Below are 27,541 nucleotides of genomic sequence, written 5' to 3'. Positions count from 1 at the left end.
GACATTTAGGTAACTTGAAGTGTCCTTAAGATGACCAAAAAATTTCAATTTCAGCTATAAAACAATGAATGGTAGCATGTCCGAGAAGTGGAGAGTGTTTGGTACTTATTAAAGCCTTGTCTGCTCCCCAGTTTCAAGTTTCAACTCCTTCTCCCTCTCTCTTCTCTCCAATTATTTATTTTCCTTCTCAAAGCTCAATCCTTTATTTTTGTTTTTCTTTTTAAATCTAAAGTCTTTCTCTAGACAGTGCAAAACCCACCCTTAAGATGCGCCACTCTTTTTCTTTCCCTTTGTTTCAAGACATGAAAGTTTATTCTTCTTTTACTCTCACTTTCTTGCCATGAACTCCTGCTTTAATTTTACAGTTTTTGTAGCTTATTGCCATGGACTTTGGGGTTCTTGGTTTGGAGGGTCTTGTGGGTCCTGAAAGTAGTAGTCACGCTCCTTCTCATGTCTCACTTCCTGAGACCAAACCAAAGATTCTTGGATCTGTGTTAACTAAGCAAGAAAGATCATCTTCATCTGCATCTGCTCAGGATGATTACTGGAGGGCTTCAAAGATGCCAAAACTTGATGATTTCTCTTCCACCAAAACAATGCCACTGCACCAACCCGCTCCTAATTCCATGCTTTCTAATGATTCTCGCCAACAAGAGCACATGCTAAGCTTCTCTTCTCCAAAACCAGAAGCTACTCCATTTCTCGTTAAAGATGCTGGGTTGGTTGAGAGAAACACACAAAACCACACTGCCTTGAGTTTTCCTTACTACCAGCACGCACCTCTTTCCGCTAGCAGAAGTGCAGGTAAGTACACAAGTTTTTCTTTTGTTGGGGTTGAAGTTTTCATCTTTTGGTTACAATTGGCATAAAGATTTTGTTTGATGTTTGATTTTAAGAAATGGGTTTTTGGGAAATGACAGATTTTAGTTACATTCATATCTAAAAGGTTGATTTTGCTATTATCCTCGTATGGCTTTGTTTCCATGTACTGGTGATGGTCTTTTCATGGGCATTTAGTAGAAATTTCACATTTTGAGTCTTGTCAAAGGGAAAAGTTGATTCCCCCACCCTTATAAGCCAGGTATTTTTGCTTTGGATTTGGTTAATTTTCAGTGTTAGAACATGTTAGTTACAAAAGAGGGGAAGAGCTAGAAAAATTAGGAAAATCAACAGTACACAGACAAAACTTATGCAATAATTTATCCTTTTCCTCTATGTCAAAATAGGAATATAATCAAGGATACATATAGCTTCTTTGAATGTTACAGGCAAGAAATGTTTAATCTAATGTTGCAGGTTATGGCACTGGAAACTTGAATGCAAGCATGCATGGTCCTTTTACTGGGGTTAGAGGACCATTTACTCCATCTCAGTGGATGGAGCTTGAACACCAGGCCTTGATCTACAAATACATCACTGCACGTGTGCCTGTGCCTTCCAATTTAATCATTCCTCTCAAGAAATCTCTCAACCCTTATGGCTTACCTTTTTCATCTGCTGGATCATTCCCTCCCAGTTCATGTAAGCTTCTTCTATTCCTTTGAAATAGTTAGAAGAATGAACACTGCGTATCCTTTTTTAATTTTTCTTTTGTGTGTTGGAGTTTTATTTTTCTTGTTTGGTACTGAAACTAATAGCCTACTTTTTTCAATTTATTATGATCTTTGAAATGATGTCAAATGTATATGCACACGAATTATAAATATAAAATAATACTCTGTTTGAAGTGAAATAGTCTTTTTTTCCCCCTTCCTCCCCTCTTTTTGGCTGCTTTATCTCATTTCTCTGATTTCCTTTTGTTTCCTTTTTCATGCATCTTTCCCAATCTACATAGTGGGATGGGGCACTTTCCACCTTGCTTACCCTGGCAACAACACTGATCAGGAGCCTGGAAGGTGTCGTCGGACTGATGGCAAGAAATGGCGGTGCTCAAGGGATGCTGTAGCTGACCAAAAATATTGTGAAAGGCACATAAACAGAGGCCGCCATCGTTCAAGAAAGCCTGTGGAAGGCCAGACTGGCCATGCTGCTACCGGGACTGCCAGTTCAAAGGTGGTGCCAATGTCCAACTCCATGTCAACCTCGATTACAACCAGTGGCGCTACCTCGAACAGCATAGTGATCACACAGCAACAGTTAAAAAATTTGCAGCCGGCTGCTGCTTCCAACTCTTCTGCAGATGCTCGTGTCAACGGGTAAAAAATGTGCATTTGGGCTTCCTTTTGCTTGTTTGTTTTATTTGCCTTTTGTTATCCATTTCAAGTTTTATAAGATGGCATTTCTCTCTAAAAGCATGTATATTCATACTCTCTTCCTTTTACTTTACCATAAAGGTGACCCCATTATTTCATCTTTACTTGGGTGACAGTGACTAGTCCTGGTAGTTGACACTTAGGATTCCTTTTTCAATGGGTTTCATTATAGCTTCCCCATTGGTGGTTGCTTTGTACATTTGGATTGAAGGCTCTTTTGTAGAAAAATATGTATTTGTGGAGGTTATGGTTCCTGTTTACATCTTGTTGATGCATTTGACTGTAAGAAACGTTTTTCATTGTTTCACCGAATTAGTAAATTATACTCATCGGTTTGGTCTTAAGAAAAGTGAATGTCTTTTGCAGAGCACAAGATGCACGGAGGGTTTCTATGATGTCTTCCACTATCAACCGGAAATCTGACGAGTCTACTTTCTGTATTCCGAGACAAGATATCCTATTTGAACAGTGCTCTCAAACAGAGTTTGGACTTGTCTCCTATGATTCTCTCCTCAATCCATCGCAGAAGAGCTCTTACTTTAACTCTAAACCCTACGAGTCTTTTCTAAACTTTAGTGATGAAGAAAGCCATGATCAGCATCCCCTTCGTCAATTCATTGATGACTGCCCGAAGGACCAATCAAATCGTCCTGTCATTAGCTGGCCAGAAGAGTTGAAATCTGACTGTACCCAGCTCTCAATGTCAATCTCAATGGTCTCGTCAGACTTCTCGTCGTCATCATCCTCACTTCTGCGAGAGAAACTTGCCTTCTCACCGTTGAGGTTATCTCGCGAGTCTGACCCTATACAAATGGGTTTAAGGGTGAGCGGTGACCATAATGAATCAAGCCAGAAGCAAGCCAACTGGATACCTATATCTTGGGGGACTTCAATTGGCGGCCCTTTAGGAGAGGTCTTGACCACCAGCACCAGCCATGCGGATTCCTGCAAAAGCTCATCAGCTCTTAACCTTTTGAGAGAGGGTTGGGATGGCAGCCCGCAGCTGGGATCTTCTCCAACAGGAGTCTTGCAGAAATCGACTTTTGGTTCACTTTCAAATAGCAGTTCAGGTAGCAGTCCAAGAGCAGAGAGCAAGAAAAACAATGGAAGTGCTAGTCTGTATGAGGATGTGGTTGGTTCGATAATTGCAAGTGATTCCCTATTCCATCCCTGTAATCAAGAAAATGGTTAGGATGAAACTTGTGAAGAAGAAGCTTGGAGTTATTTATCTTATTAATTTCTGCAGACTGTTTCTCCTTGTTGCTAGTTTTTTCCCCTCAAATCTAGAATGTAAAGGCTTGGCTGATTCCAATTGAACAGGTATCGGCCATTCTTGCACATATGGATCTGTAGGGCTCTCTAATGTGTGAATTAAAGTAATTTTTCTCCTGCTTTGTTTGAGTTGAATGTCTTATTTTCCCATGGTGTCAACCTTCTAAATTTGCTGCATCTCTGCGATATACAAGTATATAAATATACCCCATCATTCACGCAAGCTTACAATACATTATAAGATTGGGTCAGGACATGCATGTTTCAATGATAGGATGTTGAATCGAAGAAAAATAATGGAGAAGAGGGAAACCACGGGAATGGTACATGCAGGCAAGACATCAAAACAGTGGGGATAGAAGAGTCAATGATGATGATGATGAATCATCTTCCCTAGCAAAAGCAAAATATAATAATACTTGAACTTCAAAAATACATATCGATCATTGATTCTTTGTAGGCCAGTATCTGATATGCACTGTCCTATCCATTACAGACCCAGTTGGTAGGTTGCTTCAAGGATATGTACGTAAAAGAAATTACTATTGAACATTGAGATGGAGTTCCCCGGACCCCAGACAGGAGCAACTCTTGTGGCCTGCCCACCCGGCAGACCCCGCAAGTTCCTTGGGCGGTGTTTAATAAAAACTGATTTTTCTTTTTAAATTTTAAATTTTTATTTTTATTTATTTTTCAAGGTAAACTCAGCAGCTCTGGCCCAGCCACTGCCTAATTTCACAATTTCGGTCCTAGCCTCCCCACTGGCCTGTGTAGATTTTTCGAAGGGCTGGGACCCCGATTCTGGTGACAAATTGTTGAGACCGGACCTTTGTTGAGGCTCCTTCTTGCCAAATTATTACTGATTGGACATGAACTTAGCTGTATCCAGATATGTAAAAGGAAGAAATTATTTATCAGTTCAGTACACCTGGAACTAAATCAAAAACACAACAGTCGATTTAATGGATTTGATTTAAATCAATTTAATTTTGTTTATTTTATAAAATACTAATAGACAGCACTCTTAATTATCATCTAATAATATATGATAGAGAGCTCTTCGTCTACAAGGCAAATTACATGCCTAAGGAGTTATGACCTGACCGCTAATCGATGGAGAATTCTTCTTGAAAAATCCCCTGCAAAATATAACTTTTTCCTCAATTATACGAGAAGATATTAATTGCGATTGATTCGTATTTTCCAATAGAAAAAATAAAATCATATAAGAATATATTAATTACTATTAAAGATTGTTGTTCTTAATTAGCATCTCATGACTATTAAATTTATCTCTTTATAATTCCAAAATGTTCCCATTGTTTATTTTTTTATAGAGTAATTACTCTTTATTTTAAAAATGAAGTACAAGAATTTTTACAGCTCCGACTCAACCTGCTAGATATTATTTATTTTGGACCTTATCGATTTTTACAAATTTATTTTTTAATGTTTATGCATGATCCTAAAACATATTTTTCAAAATAATATAGCACACTAAACCTATTAAATACTGTTCGCTCTGGACTTTTCAATTCACCCATTCTCAAGGCTTCCACCCATGGAACTCCCTCAAGGTTTTAAATTTCTCACAAGTTCGTAACCAATAATATCAATAAATAGCTCTCAAATTCTTATTTGCCAATGTGAAATGTTACAAAAACTCTAGGTAAGGTAGGTGTTTAAAAATATAGTAGTAGTTATTTTTTAAAATTATTTTTGTTTATATAAAGTATTAAAATAATATTTTTTAATTTTTAATTTTTTTATTAACACAAAATCGATGCAAAATAACTAAAAAAAATTATTATTATTTTTAAAATTTTAACAAAGAAAAAGAAAGATTGAAACTCATTGTCAAATTCCTAGGAAAATAAGTTCCAATAAAAAACCATGTCGAATCAAGGAACTAATCAATCCAAGCTTAACGATCAAAACCAACAATCGGCCCGTTATTTTTTTTTTTTTAAAAATAAAATTTCATAAAAAACATCTTTTTAATTTTTAAAAATTGTTTTTAGAGTCACTCTCCATGCCCAGAACCTACCTTGCCCTTGCAATGGGTAGACCTACATATTGCCCGAATTTAATGTCTGATTTTAGATTTTTTGTCTGATTTTAAAACTATGATTGAGTTTTGTATAAATTAAATTTCTAATATTTTTAAATTATTTTAATATACTATGTTAACAATAAATTAAAAAAAATAAAAAATATTATATTAATATATTTTTAAATAAAAAAACATTTAAAAAACAATTAACATAATCACAAACACTAACTCCATACTGTACATGATCCAAAACAAAAACAACACAGAAACAATTTTTTGATTTTGAAGGAACGGAAATGGGAGCTCAGATTCTATGGGTGCAAAGAGTCTGTCATGCCCAATTGAGCATCATTCAGTACGAGGAATTGATCTTATTATCATTGCAACCCAAAACCAAACAGCCTTCACAATTTCAAAATCCAAAACCGATAAAAATATAGAAAAAATAAATTGAAATCAACAGAAGAAAGGCTCAGACACGCACAAATGCTGTCAACAAATGAAAAACTAGCTCTCAATTTGGTCCGCATAAGAGCTAACATGATGATATTCAGGATCGAGAAACGTAATCAGTCATCACAGCCTCAAAGTTTTATCAGACACAAAAATGAGCAATCATTCTCGAGGTTCCACCAGGCAGCAAAAACTAAAGGGAAAAGGATTAGAAAATACAAGTTAAGGAGCACAAATAAATGAAGATCGGGACGCCTGGATTTTAAAAGAGTTCAGACTTCAGACTATAGAGGTAGCTGCCGCTCCTCCATGCCTTTCAAACCCTAACTCTACAGCGTTATATATACAGAGCAATCATGGAGGGCTGGAAATTACATTACCATCCTTAGTTTTTGGGCTTTTGATCACCTCGGCCCACGTATTTATTTGGATCCACAAGTTGTGATTATTTGTGATTGGGTAATATCTTGGGTCCGGCGAGCAGGTTGGCTTCCATAATAGAGAAATCTTTAAAAGAGATTAGCTATATAAAGTTTTTGGTAACTTGGCGAATTTTTATAAGAGAAAAGAAACAGAGAAAAAAAGAATCAAAATCATCAATAAACCAGTGCAATTTTTCTAGTAAAAACTACTAACTACCAACAATGAAATTCTCCGGCACCTCCGATGTGAAGTGCAAGATATATATACTTCACATTATTTATTTGATTATATTTTAATGGTTTCTTGATGGAATTTTAATCTATTGTTTATTTCTATTTTTTAAAGTTGTGTATGGAATTCTGCCTATGTCATTGTTATGCAATATTTATATTAACATTAATTTGACACTTAATCTTTCAATTGTGAAAACTCATAAATCTACATAGTTTATTTAGATAAAAAGTTCATCATAGATCTTAAAGGCTAGTGCGGCACTAAACTCATAGGTCTTAAAGTGTTTCATTAAGCTAAAAAGGTTTTGTTTTTACAATACATTTCTTGTTAGTATGATATGAAGTTTGATTGTAGAATTGTTGTAGGAACAATAATAGAATTATATGAATATTAGTGATAGTAAAATTAGATGTTCAAATAATTTTTTTGATGTGGCTATGAATTTATTGTGAGTAATTGTTGGGTAGGGAATCATAACAAGAAAATTTTTTGAAAACTTTGATGGAATATTTCGTTGATATTAATGAAATTATTGATAAAATAAAAACCATGATGAGCGAGTTTATAACGATGATATTCCGTTGACAATTTATAATATCAACAGAATTTTCTTTAAATGTCGAGAAAGCATTGTCTGATTTTCTAGTAGTGTAACTTAAGAGTAGAATATTATCAACATCATCGATGGATCACAGATGCAATGGGTTTAAATCTCTTTAAAGTAAGAATGCAGACATAATACAGTTTCATATATTAGTTTAAGAATTTAATTTGACTAGAGAAACTAATCCTAGTCCAATCCAAATATATTTCATCTTCCTCGAACTCTATCTCTAGGGATAGCAGGAAGATTAGCTAACATAACCAGATTATCATCCTGAACATCACATGAATTCTTGCACGAAAAGATAAGTCTGCTCTTCCTTAGTTTAGACCTGACATTTTTCTTGCTTTCACTCAACAACTTGCCATTTCTCGCATTCTTCGTGCATTCCTTGTAAGCTGCAAGGAAAGGGTCTTCTTGCCACCACCTGAACCCTTTCACTGATTTGCTTCTTCGTGGAGGCTCTATCTTCGCGCTCACGCATGGAGGGAGAGGAATTTTTATGCCATGACTGCCTAAGACCTTGTAGGAGGTATCGGAGTCACGAGGAAACAAAATAGGGGATGTAGGGGATGATGTGTTAACGGCATTTAGCCCTAAATCTATTGTGTATTCTTTGTGGATGACCTTGGAGACTCCAGGTGAGTCTTCCCATGAAAAGGGTATGCTACCTTGTGAGTAAACCTTCCTATGGCTCATTGTTTGTGAAGGGATATTTTCATAAATGAAGAAAGGGTGTCCTTATATTGAGAGGGTCACAAGAGATATTATCATACATTCTACACTCTCTAACAGCAAAGAAACCAAAAGGGCAAGCAAGGGAAACGTGAAAGGGAAGCTGCTATTAACTTTTAAACCAATTCAAAGAATTAGGTGATGAAGGAGAAGAAAAGGAAAATCAGGTTCATAGGTATTTGGTGGCCATAATTTAGCTAAGGAGATAAAAGAATTTATGTACAAACTTAATGGCGGCCATAGCTTGAAGAATTGAATTAATGGTAGGTGCGGCACCGGCCGGGAACAGCCAGGGGGAGCCTCCTGAAAAATATGGAACTAGTTTTTGTTTTGCTCTTAACTGAGTTAGGATTCGTCTTTTGAGTATTGCGAATTATGATGTATTTGCATTTGCTTTGGGGTTGAGAGTGGCACTTAAATGTCAAGAGATTAAGTGTCTGATTTATAGCGCAGGTGATTTATTCTTTTTTAAGTAATTTTTAATTAAAAATATATTAAAATGATATTTTTTTATATTTTATATTTTAATATTAGAAACCAGTTTTTTTTAGAAGAAATATAATTTTATAAAATATTTATGAATAAAAATCAAAATAACTTAGCTATTAAAACTTAAACAAATTATAAAACCCCCCATCATTTAATTTCTTAAATACAGACACAGATCGATTTTGGAGGGTTTTTCCACAACCTCCAAAAATCCCACCCTTTAACCACTTCCTGCTCTACCCTCACAAAGTTAACGTTTAATTTCTTAATTTTCCCCACTTTTCTAAAATGCTTGAGAAATCAAATTACTGAATGGAGGAGTTTCGATGTTTTTGTTTATGATTGTAAACCAAGAAATCAAATAATTGAACTCTCGAAAGTCAAAGGCTTTTTTTTATCAAACTATGAAAAGAACAATCTGTATTTTCTAAGCATAGCCCAGATTTTCTGATAGGGCTGTGCTAAACTTGCAGTCGCCGAATTCAGAATTGGGGGCATGACTACAACCACTTAACCACACAAAATTTGTTAAATATTTTCTTGGTTGATGGCTAGAGTAATGAAAGCAACTTTTTTGGAGTCGATTGCAAGGGAAAACATGGTAAGTCAAGGGAATGGACATTCAATATCATGATCTGGGTAGCGTAATTCTGTCAAGTCCTATCAGAAAAAGGAAATAAAAGGCTTAACTTTCCTGTTCTTGATAACGTGGACGTTGAATAACTTGACCTTTTCGAACTTCTTGTTTAATGGCAGATAACAACAAGATTTCTCGACTTCCAGCGATGATTGGATATCAGATTAGATTTTCTACCAAGAACAATAACTTTCGGGTTATTCATCATGATCACAGTACTTAATCTTCTGATTTACTGGAGATTTTGTCCTCACTCTTAGCTAAATATTTATTGCAAATAATAATGTATATACAATAATCAAGACCACAAAAATATCAATCCATCGTAAAAACACCCTTATCAATACACAAAACCTTATTTATTTTATTGAAGTATATTCATTGTAATGCCTCTCGTATCTAATTGTGGATTTCAATAGTATTTTTTTATTTTTTTTTATTTCATTATTTCATATTTTTGTTAATCCACCGGTTTCTATTCTTTGCATTCCCTTGAAATGTGAAGGTATTTAGAACTTGATTGCGGTTTAATTTAATAAAATATGATTTAAATTTATAATATTAAAAAATAATTAAAAAAATCCTAAATGACCTATCTTAAATTTATTTGGAAAAGTGATTTTTAATCCTTATATTCTACTTTAACTTTGTTTTATGTCTTTTTTAGTTTTTGATACAAAATTTTATTTTGTTCATGTTTTAATTTTTAAATTAAAAAAAAATCCCATGAAAATAAAAATAAAAATAAAAATATCAATTAATCATATTCTAATGATAATAAAAATTTTTATTTTTAATGCTAATAAATTTGTACTCTCAAGATAAGTGAATAGAGATGGTAATCTCCCTATAAAATGGAGTTCGAAAGTTTGAAGGGAAGCCATAAGGTGGTGGTTAGGTTGTCACCATAATTAGCTCAGTGCTGGCTATATTTTCTGTCTGCCTGTCCATCTTATCTCCATGGACTATCCGAAATTTACTGACACGTAGTTTCAAGACCCAATAAACAATGACAATTATGCAAATTCGGTATCAGCTATTTGTTTTTGATGAATGGCAGAAATGGCAGCAAACAAATGAAGAGAAAGATCCATCTTTTCCATTGGATTGGGTCATGATGTTAATTATTCCATAAATTTCTTTAAATTGTTGATTTAGGAACACCCGAACCCTAGTGTGTTATTAAAAAGAAAGAAAAATCGATCAGTAGATGATATTTCAAGGCAAAGCGTGACAAATATGAGATGCCCCAGTACGCTACAATGTGCTTGTCTTTACGACTTACCAGTGAAGAAAAGAAGAGACGAGCAGAGCCAAACCTTCATAACCTCAAGTATGGCGTTTAGGGTTTTTTTGAGACGGGTTATAATCAGTACCTTTTCCCATTGATAATAACCCCCCACGCATGTTTATTTGTCAGAAACTGGGAAGAGAAGGCAACTCTTTATCTAATTCAAACCTAAAGATATATCGGATGAAAAATATGGAGAAAATGCCAGAAACTATTATGGTATTAATAAAGTAATTGCAAATACTAATTCAACAGAAGTTAGATAAAAATAAGTAGCAGGGAGGAAAAAAATAAAACTGTATATTTTTCATACTTAAATCGAGATATTTTTATTATTTTTGATAAGTTAGGGTACGTATGATTTCCCCTTTCATCTTTATGCATGTTTCTCTTTGAAAAGGATCTATAATTAAATAAGTATTGATGATGATTGGTTATTGAGTATTTTAATTTTTTTTTCACCTAGCACTCAGGAGAAGCACTGTTTAATTAGTCATTGATGTTATGATTGCAATCCCAAAACGTTTGCACTATAGAATTTAGTAGTAGGATACGCACGCAAATACATTTACAAAAGTTATAGGAGTAATTAATTGGGGGATAGAAAGGTATGATCGGTGCTCCATTTACTTAAAGAATTATGAGCGGAATCCATGACGCCCTAACATGATTTCTTAACCAAACCATTAACAATTAACAACAAACAACAAGAGCCAGAGGATTAGAAAATTCAGCATATAATAGAGTTTTAATTTGTCCTTAAAATGAAAAGGCAACCAAGTTGGAGAGTGACGAGAGCCTTTTTATTTATTTATTTAAATTTGCTGGATTACCTCTTTGACGACAATTCTAGGCCCTTGATATCATCGTTTTAAATTGCAAGGCCATTAGTGCCTTCTAATTATATATTTCAAATGGCTTTCGTAATCAAGAAGCATAAAAGATTGGAAGGTTGGGAAGATTTCATAATCCGGAAGCATAGACGGATCTTTGAGAACTGGCTCCCCTCTTTCAATCTTCCTTTATCTGATACTCGGCAAGGTATTCATTTTGTAAGCAATACAGTAGAATTCAGTTCAGCTCCAATCAGAGAGTATTAGATACGAAATGGACAACGAGAAAGATACCTGTTTTTTGGAGTGACCGATGGCCGCATTGCGGCATTCTTAAATATCTAATCCGTCGGCTTCATGTAGAATTATTGAATGGGGTGCTGGACCAATGAAGTTTGGTCTTGGAATCTTACTAATTGGGAAAGAAAACTAAGAACTTCTGATCGATCTACATCAAGTCTGGCTGCTTCTTTCAAATCTGGAAGGAGTTGAATTGCATCAGCAACTTGAAGATAAAAAGGTTTGGAGCAAGGCATTTTGTGGGTTATTTGGTTGGCAAAAAATCTTTTGATTTTCTACGATGAGCAACCGGACTGGAACTCAGTTTTTGAATTGAACACCGTCCACTAATAGGATTTTTTCTTACACATTCCTAGGTTTGTTTCAAAGTTCAGAAGATTTGTTGAATTGTTGAAATGGGTGATTATTAAGAGTTTTTTATTTATTTAATGATATAATAAATGTCTTCATTCTAGTTTATATATCTTATCTTTAGATAATCTTGAAGATAAACTCTAAATAAATTATTTGTTTTCAAAAACAACTATTATCATTTTAGTTTGCAAACTTTTATTTTTTTAATCTATGTGTATTACTTCTGTTTTTGTGATTTGAGTATATAAATTTTCAAATTCCTCATGTTAACTTTGAACTCAGCTATCAGCCTTCAAGATACTTTGTTAATTAGGTTTTTATTCTTGGCGTGAACAAATATATATGTAATATTTCGTTTTTGTTTCAGTCCATACCAATTTCATAGGTAAAATAGCTATTTGTCGGTCTAAGCAAACTGCTTGTATAATAATATAATAAAAACGATGACGAGTTAATTTTGAGATGGTATTAATTTATTAGACTTTTAAGTTTGTTTTTTACCAATTATCAGTTTAAGTTCCAAAAACTTATGACTGCTAGAGGCTTAAATGATCTTTAATTTCAGGTTAAAATTAATCAAGATAGATGTAAACTGTAATTTTTTTAAAAAAACACCCATATTAATCTTAAAAAAAAAACAGTGATGGAATGCAAAATGTAGATTTTAGAAAGAGAAGTTCGCAAACTGTAATTTCAATGAAATTAGCAAGTATAATTTTCTTTGTATTTGTTTAAATATTGGAATAAATACATTTATATCTTTTATTATAACTTAATATATGTAGTTAAGCAAAATTAATTTATATGAGTGCTCATAGTTTTATAAACTATATATTCAATACCTATATATTAAAATTTATAACTTTATCATTTTTTTTTTTTAAGAAAAGGGAAAAAAAGGAAAAAAATCCAATAGTATGGAAAGAGAAAGAAAGGCTTTCTGTATGCCGCTCTCTGAAGAGAGTTTAATTATGGGTTTTTCGCTCATGATTCAATGCCGAGAGTTGCTTTCTTCGATGTAGCTCTGGAAGGAGTGCTTGGTGATAGCGATTCCGTTCAGTTTCAGATAACTTGGTTCAGTAGAGCAAATCAAACAAACACCAACATAAGGCTTTGGATTACTTGAAAGTTCCTGTTATTGACACAAGCAAAACCCAAAGAATCAACATTTTATACTCATAAATCTAACAATAAATATTAAATAATCACAAGCTAGACAAATTCATTAGAAACAGAAGCACTTTCAAATTAATGGTTTGTTAATTTAAAGTTTTAAAATCAAGATGCAGGGCCCTGAATATAAATCATGCATCCATCCCCCTTCTAATAAGATCTCTTCCAAATTTTATTTTTTTTTGTTATTAAAACAAAAGGGTAAATCAGTGCCCCCACCTTTTGACTTTGTAATGTAGAAGCACCTTTTCTAACTTTGCAAGAGAACAAAGAGAAGTAGAGAAGAAGGGAAAGAGAGACGATAGAAACGAGTCACTAGAGAGAAAGAGAGAGAGAGGAAAGGGGGAGGGGATTGCTGAAACAAAAATTAAAAGGGAAAAAATGTTTTATGATCAGGTTAAGCTTCTATTTATACCTGTTTTTAATTAATTATGGCATACCGTAGCAATGATTGATTAAATAAAATGGGTATAAAAAAGAAGCCAATTAATCTCCTCTCTTTTCTAAAGAATCTTGAATGTATACCTCTCATCCTTTATATAATAAAAAAACAAGCTCATTAGAAATTGGAATGAACCTTATCCCTCAAATAACTAATTATATAATAAAAAAACAAGCTCATTAGATCTTGGCCATCATTACACATATGGCCGGCCAATTATATTCTATATATATATATATATATATATATATATATGATGCCATTCATAATCTAATTAAGTGGAGCTTAAAAAGTAGTGCTAAATTTAAACTCAAAACAACAGCAAAAGAGAGCATGATATTGCTTAAAATAATCAAACACTAGTTAAGTACTATCCTTTTTACAAGACAACAAGCCAAGTATTTTGCCCTGGAAAACAGTACCCTTTACCAAAAATCACCGAAAGCCCCTCCATTATGTTTTTTCTTTGCTTTATAGCAGCAACTACGAATAAAGCCTCTTTTCCTTCCTGTTTTAACTGTGAATAATTTCATGATTTATTTTTATTAAATAGCTTATGAATAAGTGATTAATGATGGAGGTATTTGTTCGGTGGCAGAAATAATATTATTGCATGGCCATGCGGACGTGGATTGTTGGAGGTGCCTCATCATCAAGATTTGGCGCGTTTCCGACAGCTTTTTTAGGAGCATACTACATTCAGACCGGAGCCAGTCGTTTTCTGTTCGTACACTGTGGCAATGGTACAAAACAATCCGCAACCGGTTCGTCAGTTCACGGTTCTCAACCCTAAGCAGGTTCACCTGGTTCCTTAGGTTGTCCATGTGCTTCTGTTTTCGCATCCGAGACCGCCTTGCCGACTCCCGGTTTGATACCATCCGCCTACGTTTCCTTTCATCTATGGCCGGAACCGGAGGGTTTGGTTCATCGGAGCCGGAGTTTGAGTTTGAATTGTCAGGGTTCTGGCCCAACCGGTTGGACTCATCCGAACCGGAACTCGAACCAAAAGGTTTTGGTGATGGAGGAGCACTTGGAAAGGCGTCTAAACAGTCCCAAGGCGTAAAACCATTCTCAAAGAACTGAAATGGGTTGTCGAGCATCGGTTCAACCAATGGGTAAGTGGCCGAAACTGTGGACAGCATGGCTATAGAAATTGCTGGATAGAGAGGGGAGGAAGGAAGGAGGAGGAGGAAACGGAAGAGTTGCAGCGTAGGGGGCTCATATTTATGGCAAAATTGGTGGGACCCACCATGGGCATGGAAAATGCCTGTTCAAGGGTGTATTCGTCCATAACCGTATGTGTTTATGTGTAAAATACCGTATGTGTACAGGGATTGGCTTTCCAGTCAGCGGGCACTATGATGGCGTTCAAAACTTTGTTGCTTTTTTTAAAGGCAAATTGAAGCTGACATAAGCTGATGGGGTCCACGGAAACATTGGCTTTTGATTTAGCTTAGCCACCAAGAAACAAAACAATCGGCTCCAATGCTGACGCGTGTCCAATATGAATGAATCCGTGTGCATGGAGCTAATCGTTTGAAAGGTCACTGACGAGGAGCCAAGTGTTTGGCTTGGCTATACGGCTCTTGCTAGCTAAGCCTGAGCCGCGAGAGAAATTGGGTGGCATCGCATGGATGTCATGGCTGATCAAAGAGAGCAAGGTGGTTTCTAATTGTTTAATAATGTAATTTAGAGATATTATTATTTTATTTTTCTGATTTCTTTATATAAATCTTAGAGTTAGTAGATGTTTGGAAGTGTTATAGTGATTGTTTTTTAAAGTGTTTTTATTTTAAAATATATTAAAATAATATTAAAAAATAATAATTTTTAATAGTAACATATCAAAATGATCTCAAAACATCAAAAACATATTAATTTAAAATAAAATAAAAATAATAAATTTTTTTTTATTTTTTTAATACTTGTTCGATTGCAGTGTCAAACACTACTGTTTTATTATCAAATAAAAAATTAAAAAAAATTATTTAATAATGAAATGGTAATGGATCAGCTTCATAACTAAAAATTAAAAATGAATGTAGATCACTTTTACGTGATGTCACATTTGCTTTCTTATATTAATTATGAGCATTTAATTATATCACATCAAAACTAATAGCAAATTAATAATATCATATTATATCTTTTTATTTTGTCTTTTTAGCCTTCACTCAAAGTCAGGCAATGAGATAAATTAATGTGAGTGATCTCAAATATTAAACTAAAGTATGTTAATATCAAGGTAGCTTCAAAATCAAGGTACTTCTGCGGGAGTTGGTGCCCTAACACTGCACTTTTTTTTTTTTTTTTAAGATAAATGGAGGCGTGTGAACTTGACTAATTTTATATATTTTAAAATTAGTGATTATATAAATTCTTAATAATTCTAAGATTTATAGGACTTGATAACTTTTAAAAATTAAATTTAAAATCTAATTAATTAATTTATATCTTTCCAAACAATACGTTTTATATCACTTATAATTGGTAGAGCAAAAATCATAATTATCCTGTTTATTTAATTATTACTTGCTTTTCCCAATTGTTACCTAAGAAATACGTCCTGTCCCCAGAAATATTTTGACATTTGGACACAACTTAGGAGATGATTAATCGAAAGAGAGTGACGTGCCACCTTATGATTAATACCTGCCTCTCAATTTCAATGAACTTGTCGAAGTGCTGTCTTTTCCGAAAGGCCAGAAAAGGGCGTATGTAAGTTGAGGGGCAGCTACCAAATCATCTCAAAAGGGTTTTTTTTTTTTTTTTTTTTTTTATCAATTAATTTTCCAGGTATCTTCGTTCATGTTTATCAACATTTGTTTTTTAAATTATTGTCATTTTTTTTTATTAATCTGTATATGTATATTCAAGTTAGTTTATACATACATTAACTAATTTCAAATATCTTAAAATTAATGATTATATAAACCTTCAATGATCCTAAAATTTATAGGACTCAAATTGATAATTTTTAAAATATAAACTTAGAATCTGATCAGTTGAGCGATACCTCTTAAGGTTAATTATCGTTGTTTAGATGCATAATAAACACATTAATTATACTAAAAATACTAATATTCATGAACTTTTCAATTAATTTTCTTCAAATTGGCACTATTTTAGTGCATGAAATACATATACATATATAATTATACTAAAAGAAAGAGGCAAAGGGACAAAAATAAGAAATGTAGAGAATCTTTGGAACATAAGTGATAAAATTTATAGATCGATTTAGATAAATACAATTGAGAGTAAATATATATTGAGGGCTTCCCTTAAAAGAAATTGAAGGACCAAATTAGAGGCAAAGAATCTTTAGCTTTCTAGAACCGTAATTAGAGAACCGAGAAGAAACTCAATGAAAAAAAAGAACAGAGCATAAACTGATGATCTGTTCTAGCTGGATAAATAGTAAGCGTAGTGGTGCCCGGCGATCAAAAAACAGAAGTGGGCAAAATAATGCCTTTTCTTGTTTTTTTCATTTGTTTCACTCACCTTTTATACCACCAATATCTTAGCATTGAAGAACTTATATATATATAACAGTAAATATTTTAAAATTTATAGTTGAAGTAAAATTCAGATCTCATCATAACAGACCATATAAATAAATGAAGCGTGGTTTCAGTGAAGAAAGACACAGTTGACTGTTTCTTAATTAATTTTCGTATATGCTACAAACAAATTATAATGCTATATTCCTGTACTAGTCTTATATTCTCCTTCTGGATAGTCGTTTTGTGCAAATTTATATTATTTTATTAGATTATTTTAGCTGCCTCCATCTTGATGACACAAAGATCTTGGATATTTTACATGATTTATCTATAAAAGATAATTACTTTTAATTTAATTTTATACTAATTCATTTTATGATTTTTAATTTGACCAACATTAGGCTTCATCTAGCACAATTTTTTTTTGTATTTTAAAAGGGTCAACGTTCATGCTTAGTTTAGTATGTATTTAGAATTGTGATGATTTTTATAGTTACATTTTAAAAGGCAGATTTAAGAAAAATTATAAATAGTAATGTTTTTTAATTAAAATTTTAAAAAATAATTTTTAATGAAACTCGTATAAAATCATAACATGTATTAATTAATAAAACACTTTAAAATCCATAATTTAGAGAAAATACAGGCCATGCCATACCTTACAATGAAAACAAACATAGCCTATATAGAGCTATATTGTATATCAACTGAGATTCCAATGGTGCTGTTGGTAAAGAAAATTTGTATACAAATTAAAGTATGGGTTAGTTTTTTTTTTTTTTTTTTTTTTGAAATTTTGAATTTCATCCTTCAAAAACGTCTTGAATATTTTCATTTGTACAAAAAAATAAAATTGTATACAAATTAACGTATGGGTTAGTTTATACCGAGAACATCTAGAAGCGTCAGAATCATCTCGTGTCAATGTAGATGCAAGAGAACCGCTCCATAGAAGTGAAGACTCTGGCAACACCATCGATTAGCCATCTAGCACTCTACAGGCTGGAACGCATGAGCTTGGACTCCTTGGTGGCTTAACCTTGGGCTCGATGACGCGTCTCCTTCCTTTAAGAAATAAAAGAGGCATCCATTCTTTTAAAAAGGGAATTATCGCCTGGCTAAAGAGGTTGACAGTTGTTAAAAGGGTTTAACTAGAGGCTAAACAGGCTTGTCTTTGAGGTTTGTATACAATAATAATGTTCTAGAATGGAGATGCCATGTATGCCTTGTGGACATTGAGAAACACAACTGGCAAATATAGTATAAATATTCTTGGCTGGAGTTGGAGGATTCTTTGAGGAAAAAGTTAGGAGAATGGGACAGAATAATTGATATTTCTTTAAGTAAATTTTGATGTTAGCTGTTGAGATGCATTTCGTGTTCTTGGGTTTTTTAATCGATCGTAGGTGCTACCATTCTGACATTAATTAAGAGTTTAATAAAAACAGATGATGATTTCATTTAATTTTAAAACATGAAGCTCACAATAATAGCTTCTAGGTTACCATCAACAATTCTGTATATCGACAGATAAAAAACTATTGAGTTGATGAAGTATTCTTATATGTAATTTTGTTGGTAATTTAATTATCAATGAAATAATATTATAAATACCGACAAAGAAAATTGTATTGATAAATATAAATATTTTGATAGTAAATATTGTAATTGTCTTATATAGAGTTATTTTGATAGTAAATAATATATCTATATATATACACAGAGAGAAAGACAGAGGGGGATTGCTGTTAAGCCTTCTATTTTATAATAAATACTATTCTAATTTTTTTTTTAATTTGATATAAAGCTTTTATCTAAGATTTGTTTCCTTTCCTTTTCCACAATTAATGGATCCTATTTACCAGCAAAATTCTACTACTATTGTGGTCTCTTTGATTTGTTTTTGTTTTTGTTTTTTTTATTAATGTGATATTTGAACTAACTTAAATATATCTTAATTAATTTTAAAAATGAAGATATAAAATTAATGACTATATAATTTTTTAATATCTTTAAAAATTTATAAGAATTGAACTAGTGATTTATAAAAAATAAATTTATAATCTGATGATAAAGTTATACATCTTAAAATTTTCTATTTTCTATTGATTCGTTTTTGTTGGTAGTGTTCGGGCCCACAATCTCATCTGTCCATACTGTTCAGCCCAACATCTCATTGTTCTTTTCTCCTTCCAGTCTTCTTTCTTTCCAATTTATGCATCAGTTGGGCCATTAACAAGTAGCCTCGTTAGAGCTTTTTAAAGCTTTTTTTTTTTTTTTTTTTTTGTGCATCTTTAGTTTTATATATATGGACTCAGTGATGGATCTACGTGTATGGGAATGGAGTTAATTGACACCCCCAAGATTCGAAGAAAATATTACTGATGGTTATATAATTAATATTTTTTAATTTTTAAACTAAATAATTGACCTCATTAATTTTTAATTATATAAATTTGATCTGATGAAAAAACTCTTTTAAAAAGTTATATGTACATGAATACAAAAACAATCTAAACCAGCTTGGATGAGAATATAAATTTACAAAGGTAAAAGAAAAAGCATAGAGTTTAATTGAATGTACCTTAAACTCTAATTAGAATTTTTTTACCTAAATTGTGTGAGGATTGTTTCAAGTGTCAATCTAATATTCGACAGTGATCTTGACTACTCGAGTTAAAACAAAATTTCACCAAGAATTCTTACACGCTAATCAATAGAAAGTGATGGATGCCCTTTTCTTTTTATGAGTGAAGAATTATTTTTCTCACAAAAATTATAGCTAATTCTGCTTATTAGCATGATTTTTTTTTTAAGGAAACAACTTGTAAAATAATACAATTTAAAAAAGAATTAACAAAATAGCATAATTTATACATATTGCAATTAAAAAATACAAAATTCAAGCTTATCAATATTAAAAAAACATGTCATATCAAAAAAGTTTGAAATGAGCTAGCACATATTATAACAAAGAGAGAAACAAAAAAAAAACAAAGATATCATAGGCAAACTGAAGCTTTGATTAAGATACCATTGGTATCATAAAAAACCCTCAATAAAACTAATTTAATAACACCAAAGAAGATCACCAATAAAAATCTAAGTGTGTCACAATTACCTTTTACGATAAGTGTGAATCATTATATTTATCGTTGATAATCCTCATTGGTGTTGTTGAATTCATCTCTTTGAGATTTTTTAAATGGTACTGGTGGCATTATAATTGGAGTTTTGGTGTGTCTCTAGAGTTTTTTTCTTTATTTTTTTTCTAATTCCTCTCTCATTATTATATTTTGTGAAGAGAGAGGAGAGATGAAAAATAAGAAAAAAAGAAAAAAAGACTCTGGAGTCATATCAAAGCTCTAGTGATGACACTACCATTACAATTAAAAATATCTTGACGAGATAAATTCAATGATATAAAAAAAAGTCATCAATGATGAATAAAGTGAAACACACTTACAACCAAATGCAAGTGAGCTACCTGTCATTTTTAGATGACAAATATAGTACACTTGGGTCACCATTGGTGATTTTTTTTGGTATTGTTAAATTCGTTTCATCAAGATTTTGTGATGGTATCAATGATGTCATAATAAGAGTTTCATTATGCCTTCAAGCTCCTTTTTTATTTTTTCATCTTTTTTTTTAACTATAATTTATACAGTCCATTTCATAATTTCTTTTAAATATCATGTTTTTAAATAACGATAAACATAAATTTCATATTTTCCAATCAAGATATGTATAAAATATATTATTTTTATGTTTTTTTTAAATCATGTTATTTTGCTATATATTTTTTAGGAAAATAAAAAAAAAATCATCTCTTTTTTCCCCCTCCAGCATATGAAAAACCAAGGAAAAAGAGCGTATTAGTGAGAAAGTAAGATAGAACGGAGACAAAATCCTTGAACATTATGGGCTATGTTTGTTTCTTGGAAAGTGGTTTTCCGAAAACCACTTTCCAAACTTTTCTGTTTTTGTTTGCCAGTTAGAAAAGTTGGTCAATGGAAAACACTTTTCGGTCAAAGAAAAATTTGGCTTAGTCTCTAGGAAAGTATTTTCCTGAAAAAGTTAGGTGGAAAACACTTTTCAGAAGTTGTGAAAAATTTAAAAATATCATATTATTTGCTGATTATATCAAATTTGGTCCTCAAACTTTTGATTGCTATATATATTTTAGTTTTGAATATTTATTTTTCAATTTCATCTCTTAAAATTTAATTTTTATATTAATTTTGATCATTATTTTTATAATTGTTATTTGCTTTTTCCTTATCATTTTTTTATTGAAATTTTTTATCTATGAAATTTGATCCTTATTCTTTTGATTGTTACTTATTTTATTTGAAATAATTTATAAAATGTTAATTACTATTATTTTAATTTCTTCTTCTTTTATTTATTTTTTATTTTTTAGATTTGATCTCTATTATTTTGATTATTATTTATTTTATTTAAGATAATTTATGAAATTATATTTTTTTTCAATTTCATTCTCATTCAACTTTTTAATTTGTAAGATTTGTTCCTTATTATTTTAATAAACTTAAGAAAAATAAAAAATTAATAAATTATTTTCTAGCTCATTTTCCATGAAATAACCAAACACTGAAAATTATTTTTCAACTTATTTTTCATTATACTACCAAACATCGGAAAAATAATTCACTTTCCCGGAATTTATTTTCCAAAAAAAAAAACTACTTTTCAGCAAGCAAATAGAGCTTATATTATATTTCAACATATATAAGATAATTTGACATTATTTCATTTATTCCCTTATTACCACATAATTGGGTCAAGTCCAGTCATAGATGTCTATTTCTTTCTTCTTCTTGTTTTTGTTATCCAAAATAAGCAAAGTTAAGTATTGGGAGCAACAAGGATCAAATGGGCCAAGGTGAGGACAACCACACCGGAATGGCCCATGCTATATATGATCATTCTTACTATTTATCCGACCACCCTTCCCCGAGTTTGCTTGTTAATGCTATTCATCTTAAAGAGACAGTTGGGGAATGTGATTGAAATCACTTTTTTTTTTTTTTTTTAATTTTTAATATATATATATATATATATATATATATATATATATATATATATATATATATATTCAAATTACTGATTTAAAAAATAATTTTAAAAAAAATAAAAAAAATAATTTTAATACATATATTGTTTTAAAAATAATTTGAACTATAACTATTATTATAATCCCAAATATATTTTTAATTTTGAGACCACTTAACATGACGGAAGGACATCTTAGAGGACACCATGGTTTTTATGAGAATCAGTATTTGGCTTGATATATATCCATCCTTGACATCATGGCCTGCATAAGCATGGCTTCACACTTCGTTAATAATTTCTTCCCACATCAAGAACCCTTTCCTTCAGGATATAAATAAGTAGTTTTTATTGATTAGATAGATACATGCAAACTAACTTGAATATTCATATTAATTAAAAAAGATAAGACAAAAGACTCATCGTAAATTTGCAGCCGATTTATAAATGTGGTGGGAAGCTACTGGCAAGTTCAGTTTCATGTCGCAATAATTCTTAATTAACACCAATAATGACTTTTCTTTGATAATATTTGGGATGCCCTTTTCGCTGTTATGACCTAGCATCAAAGAAGCGTATTTTTCTTGGTTCAATTTGATGCCCCCGTTCCACACTCATGTATTTGGCCCCTTTGACCATCTTTCTGCAAAAGTTAGGCATCAATATCCTGTCCGAACCTCAATCAGGAACAAGTTCAAACAAATTATTGTATGGTGATTGCCTAATTACATCGACCAGCTTCCTGACTATCCTATCATTTGATGGGCAATGTTTTGGTCACTTAAGAGAGTGTTCTTGTAGCACTCTTGTTTGATTGCAACTCCATGTTCATATTTCCACTGACAATTGCATCCTTGAAAGACATGTGAAATGAAGTAGAGAAACAATGCAACTTGTAAAACATATATAGGTTTTGCTCATAGCAAGAAATATTAACATAAAGTACAAGCACTGTCCAGGGTAGACTTTGCAGCCCTAATTTGTGCTCGTATTGTCATGGTGTGTAGTCAATTCCTGTTTTGGTTTCATATAACTGGAAATCTGCAGGACAGGTTCAAAGATTTATCTTTAATAATTTCTATCATGGAGCCCACTTCCCAGGCAATTACACATGATATGGAAGACCATAACATGATATGGAAGACCATATTTTCATTCTTACTTGCACCGATTAGTCAGATTAAATTCATAGTTGAAGCCAGTTCTTCGAGGTACCCTACCATTCAACTTTCACAACTCTTTAATAAAGTGTGAATAGATTGCTCATGATTTCTCAGAATGATAAAAAGACACCACATATGATCACTATGGCTAGCTATAGGTGATTAATTAATTTTTTTCTCTCACGTATAAGCTAACCCTAAGAAATATCATTTCGAGTGATTTGTGGTAGCTAGGCTAAAATTGATCATATTTTCAGGTAATGCTCTAAATTCAATTATGGATGACCTATTTAAAATGGGTTTAATCATGATATATCAATCTTGGCTAAAAAATATATATTTTATATTAAAAAGAAATTAAAACTACATATTCTATGGCCACAAAAAAAATTAAATTGTATCTGTATTTGGTAAATCCCTGTCATTTAATTGCCATAAAAACAATTAAAACATTACAATCACTGTTAGCTGTCATGGAAATGTAGTCCAGTGATAGCCAATAGAAAATCAAGGGGAAATAAGATTTGACTTTGGGAGTTTGGGTGCGAAGGAGCCTAATCCAGTATGAAACCAACCAACCGAGTGGTATAAATATAATAAGGTTGAAAAGCCACTAGATAGAATTTGTCAATGAAGCTTATTTTCTTCTTTAATTTTCCAAATTTGAATTTTAGAACCAATAATTTTGTCGAATGCACTAAATTAATTAATATGGGAATACATTCTCCAGATCATATAAAAGAAATTCAATACTAATCAGCAAAAAAAAAAAAAAAAACTCAATATTTTCACCGACAAAGAATACATAAAATTAAAGAAAGAGGTAATAATGATTCTATTAGTTTGACCTTTAATGGAATCCAATCCATTAAAGGAAACACACAAATCCCAATTCCTATTGAACATGGAGTCGTCGATACGTTTGGGATTTTGATGAAGGAATATGCAATTTGCCTTTGCTTTACCTACCGAAAGGATTTCATTTAGAAATGCTTTTGACTCCTTCAACATTGGCTTTAGCTTTCGGTTAAACCAGTTGATCTTTCTCATTAGAACACGCGATTCCTTGCCACAATATTATTCAAAGGAAAACCCTCCCCGTCTTTCTTTCTTCTTCTTTGTTTTATCTTCAAATATATATGTTTAATATTTTTCAGTGTCCTTCAGTCAACCTCTGTAAACAAAAGCAGCGAGATCATGCATGTTCTCTTATTGTGTTACGTTTTGTTTCTCTAGTTATCTCAGTAAGTTTCAAGAGATACAATAAATCCTCATGTAGAAGGCGTAAGCATGAGCTCCATATTGACGTATACATGTTATAATGTGAAAAATGCAGACAGCCAGAATATAGTGTTATGAATCTTTGAATAATCTTCGCGCGCGCGCATGTATATATATATATATATATATATATATATATAGTTCTTGTTCCTGGTTCATTGAATTCTTTATATCACCAACCTGTACTTGCCAAGCATTTTAGTCCTTGTTAGAATGGGATACGGCTTCTGATTGTGACATCGTGACCAAATTAGTTGTGATTCATGTTATTGACTGGAAATTAACTGTTGAATTGCTAATTATTTATTGATCTTAATTACGTTACAATTATATAAGATTTTGTATGTGTGTGTTGGCAAAATGTCTTGTGGAGTGTCAATAATATCACATAAATAACGGCTAAAAAAAAAAGGACTAAGAAGTCATTTATTAATCAAAGGAAGAAAAAAATATTAGAAGAACAATCCACACCTACTCAAAATCTACTAGGAGATATTCTTTGCAATTTTTTATTGATTTTAATTTTGTTGCCAGCGAGTGCGGAATATGAATCATTGTTTAAAGAAATTTTGTTTTACTTGGGAGTAATTAATAATTATTAATTAGAATTCACTTTTAAGAAAGAAAATGATACATAGAAAATAAATAAGTTTTAGGTGAAGATATTCTATCTTTTTTATATATTTTTTATGAGTCAAGAATTTTATTTTCTTTTTTCCTTCTCTTAAATGTAGCTTAGAAAATCTTGCGATTTTAGTTGCATGAGCACTAATAAGCACTGATGTGCACACTAATTTCAGAGTTGCATGCATGGAATGGATACCGATCGAGTAGAGACCTGAAATATATATATATATATATATATATATATATAATCAGTGGGCAGCACATTCAATTCGTGAATGGTGGTGGAATTTATGTAGTCAATATGCCATTCATCATAGCGTGTTAGAAGTCCACAATCATAACAGTTATTTTGCCACTAATTGATGCTTCCTATAAAAGTTTCAACTACGTATTCTCAAGCAAAATGGTAGGATTCAGACCATCTGTATATGTGCCAATGGTGACTTTTATTCAAGTGTTATCAGGAAAGAGAAGAAGAAGGTGGCCTGGCCTTCCAGAGCAATCTAGAATATGAATGTCAGTTGGATTTAAATATTAGTAAACAGAGTTGAGGAAACTTGAAGATCATCACTGACGTAGCGTATAGAGAAAAACAATATATTCCACAAACTTAAAATTAGGGTTAAACTGTAAAGATAATTATTGTCGTACATGTATGGTGTTGTGAAAATCATCCTCTTGGATTGGGAATGGTATCAGAAGAAAAGATAATAAATTCTTATCATCTATCAGTAGAAAAGAAGAATAAGAGTTGTTATCTAATATTTTTCATCAATAATGACAATCATTAACAAGATGTGAATCTACCGTGATAGAATAAAGTGTTGGAACTAAGTCAGTTAATAATATCCTGGCTTATAGAATTACAAGATTAGGTTTGATTTATTCTTTGCTCATTTACCATGTCTGTAGGAGTGTCAAACGTGGGTTGCTTATTTTCCTCATTTCTATTGTAATGGTTTATTATATAAACCAACTTTCTATTCAATAAAGTTGTGGTCTTTGACTCTTCATTTTAATTATCAAACTAATTGTTTAGATTTAACAATTGGTATCAGAGCTTCATTAACAGAGCCTGATCAGGATAGAAAAGTGAGAGTTCTTGAGAAGAGAGGAGTGAAGAGAGAAATACTGAGAGTTTTTTCTTTTGTGAGACCATCAAGAAAGCATAGAGGAGTGAAGAGAGAATAGTGAGAGTTCTAGTGAACCCGAGAGGAGTGAAAAGAAAACAATGAGAGTTCTAGTGAGGAGAGGTGAGACTTTCAGGAGATCAAATTCATGGCTGAAGGAAATTTTGTTCAACTAGTGATTCCTAGATTTGATGGTTACTATAACCATTGGGCCATGCTAATGAAAAATTTCTTACGTTCCAAAGAATATTGGAGTTTAATAGAGATTGGAGTTCCTATAAATACAACTGGCATAGAACACACAGAGGCTCAACAAAGGAACGCGGAGGAGATGAGATTGAAAGATTTGAAAGTAAAAAATTATCTCTTTCAATCCATTGATCATACTATTATGGAAACAATCTTGAACAGAGACTCTGCAAAAGGAATATGGGATTCAATGCGTCAAGAATATCAAAGGTCTACTAAGGTGAAATAAGCTTAACTACAAGCACTGCGGAGAGAATTTGAACTGCTTGGAATGAAAGATGGTGAGAATGTTGATGATTATTTTGGGAGAACTCTTACCATTGCCAACAAAATAAAGTCACATGGTGAGTGCATGGAACAAATTGTCATTATTGAGAAGATTCTGAGGTCTATGACAGCAAAATTCGACTATGTCGTATGCTCTATCGAAGAATCAAACAATCTAGCTGAAATGACTATTAATGAACTTCAAAGTAGTCTACTTGTGCATGAGCAGAGAATGAAGGGACACAAAGAGGAAGAGCAAGTTCTTAAGGTCATGTCTGAAGCAAGAGAAGATGATCGATTTGGAGGAAGAGGTAGAAGTCGTGGAGGCTTCAGAGCATAGTTATTAAACCCGGACCGGCCCGGTGGGTCGACCCGGGACCCGTCCGACCCGGGACCTGGGCCGGTTCGGGTTTGTTAAAAGACCGGCTGATGCAACAACCCGGCAAAACCCGGTCGACCCGGCGGGTCGAACCATGACCCGGACGACCCGGGCAAACCCGGACGAGACCCGGTTTTTTCCCCCTTTTCAAATGTGGTTTCTGTCCTTCGGTCTCCCTTCTTATTTCATCATCTTTTCTACATTGAGTTGCTATTAGCAGCAGTAGAGAGGAAAGGAGAGTGAGGGACGTTGTCGTTGGAGGCTGGTCGGGCTGGTCTCCTGTGTCGATGGGCGGCGGTTCTGGTTTGGCCAAGA

The 27,541-nt window shown here is 32.5% G+C and overlaps 3 protein-coding genes and 2 non-coding genes across 5 annotated transcripts; 2 read left to right on the top strand and 3 right to left on the bottom strand.

Annotated features, from left to right (window-relative positions):
• The first annotated feature begins 80 nt into the window (after positions 1–80).
• Positions 81–3,644, top strand: LOC118050493 (growth-regulating factor 1). Its single transcript, XM_035060854.2, has 4 exons — positions 81–804; positions 1,297–1,521; positions 1,835–2,195; positions 2,619–3,644. Exons 1-4 carry the CDS (start codon positions 384–386, stop codon positions 3,442–3,444), a joined length of 1,833 nt encoding a protein of 610 aa, XP_034916745.1. The 5' UTR covers positions 81–383; the 3' UTR covers positions 3,445–3,644.
• A 2,232-nt stretch (positions 3,645–5,876) lies between these two features.
• Positions 5,877–5,967, bottom strand: LOC118050565 (small nucleolar RNA snoR8a). Its single transcript, XR_004687894.1, has one exon. It is a non-coding gene; the product is annotated as a small nucleolar RNA snoR8a (small nucleolar RNA).
• A 77-nt stretch (positions 5,968–6,044) lies between these two features.
• LOC118050566 (small nucleolar RNA snoR126) lies at positions 6,045–6,162 on the bottom strand. The gene has a single exon (XR_004687895.1). It is a non-coding gene; the product is annotated as a small nucleolar RNA snoR126 (small nucleolar RNA).
• A 7,989-nt stretch (positions 6,163–14,151) lies between these two features.
• LOC118050494 (uncharacterized) lies at positions 14,152–14,687 on the bottom strand. Its single transcript, XM_073410524.1, has 2 exons — positions 14,349–14,687; positions 14,152–14,238 (listed from the first exon to the last, which is right to left on the bottom strand). The coding sequence occupies exons 1-2, from the start codon at positions 14,685–14,687 to the stop codon at positions 14,152–14,154; spliced, it is 426 nt and encodes a 141-aa protein (XP_073266625.1).
• A 12,164-nt stretch (positions 14,688–26,851) lies between these two features.
• On the top strand, positions 26,852–27,187 carry LOC118050559 (uncharacterized). Its single transcript, XM_035060950.1, has one exon. It carries the CDS (start codon positions 26,852–26,854, stop codon positions 27,185–27,187), a length of 336 nt encoding a protein of 111 aa, XP_034916841.1.
• The last annotated feature ends 354 nt before the right edge of the window (positions 27,188–27,541 follow it).

The sequence above is a fragment of the Populus alba genome, chromosome 7 (assembly GCF_005239225.2).
Source record: "Populus alba chromosome 7, ASM523922v2, whole genome shotgun sequence".
Taxonomy (NCBI): domain Eukaryota; kingdom Viridiplantae; phylum Streptophyta; class Magnoliopsida; order Malpighiales; family Salicaceae; genus Populus; species Populus alba.
The sequence above is the reverse complement of the archived record's forward strand: the minus strand, read 5'-3'. Positions and strand labels throughout refer to the sequence as shown.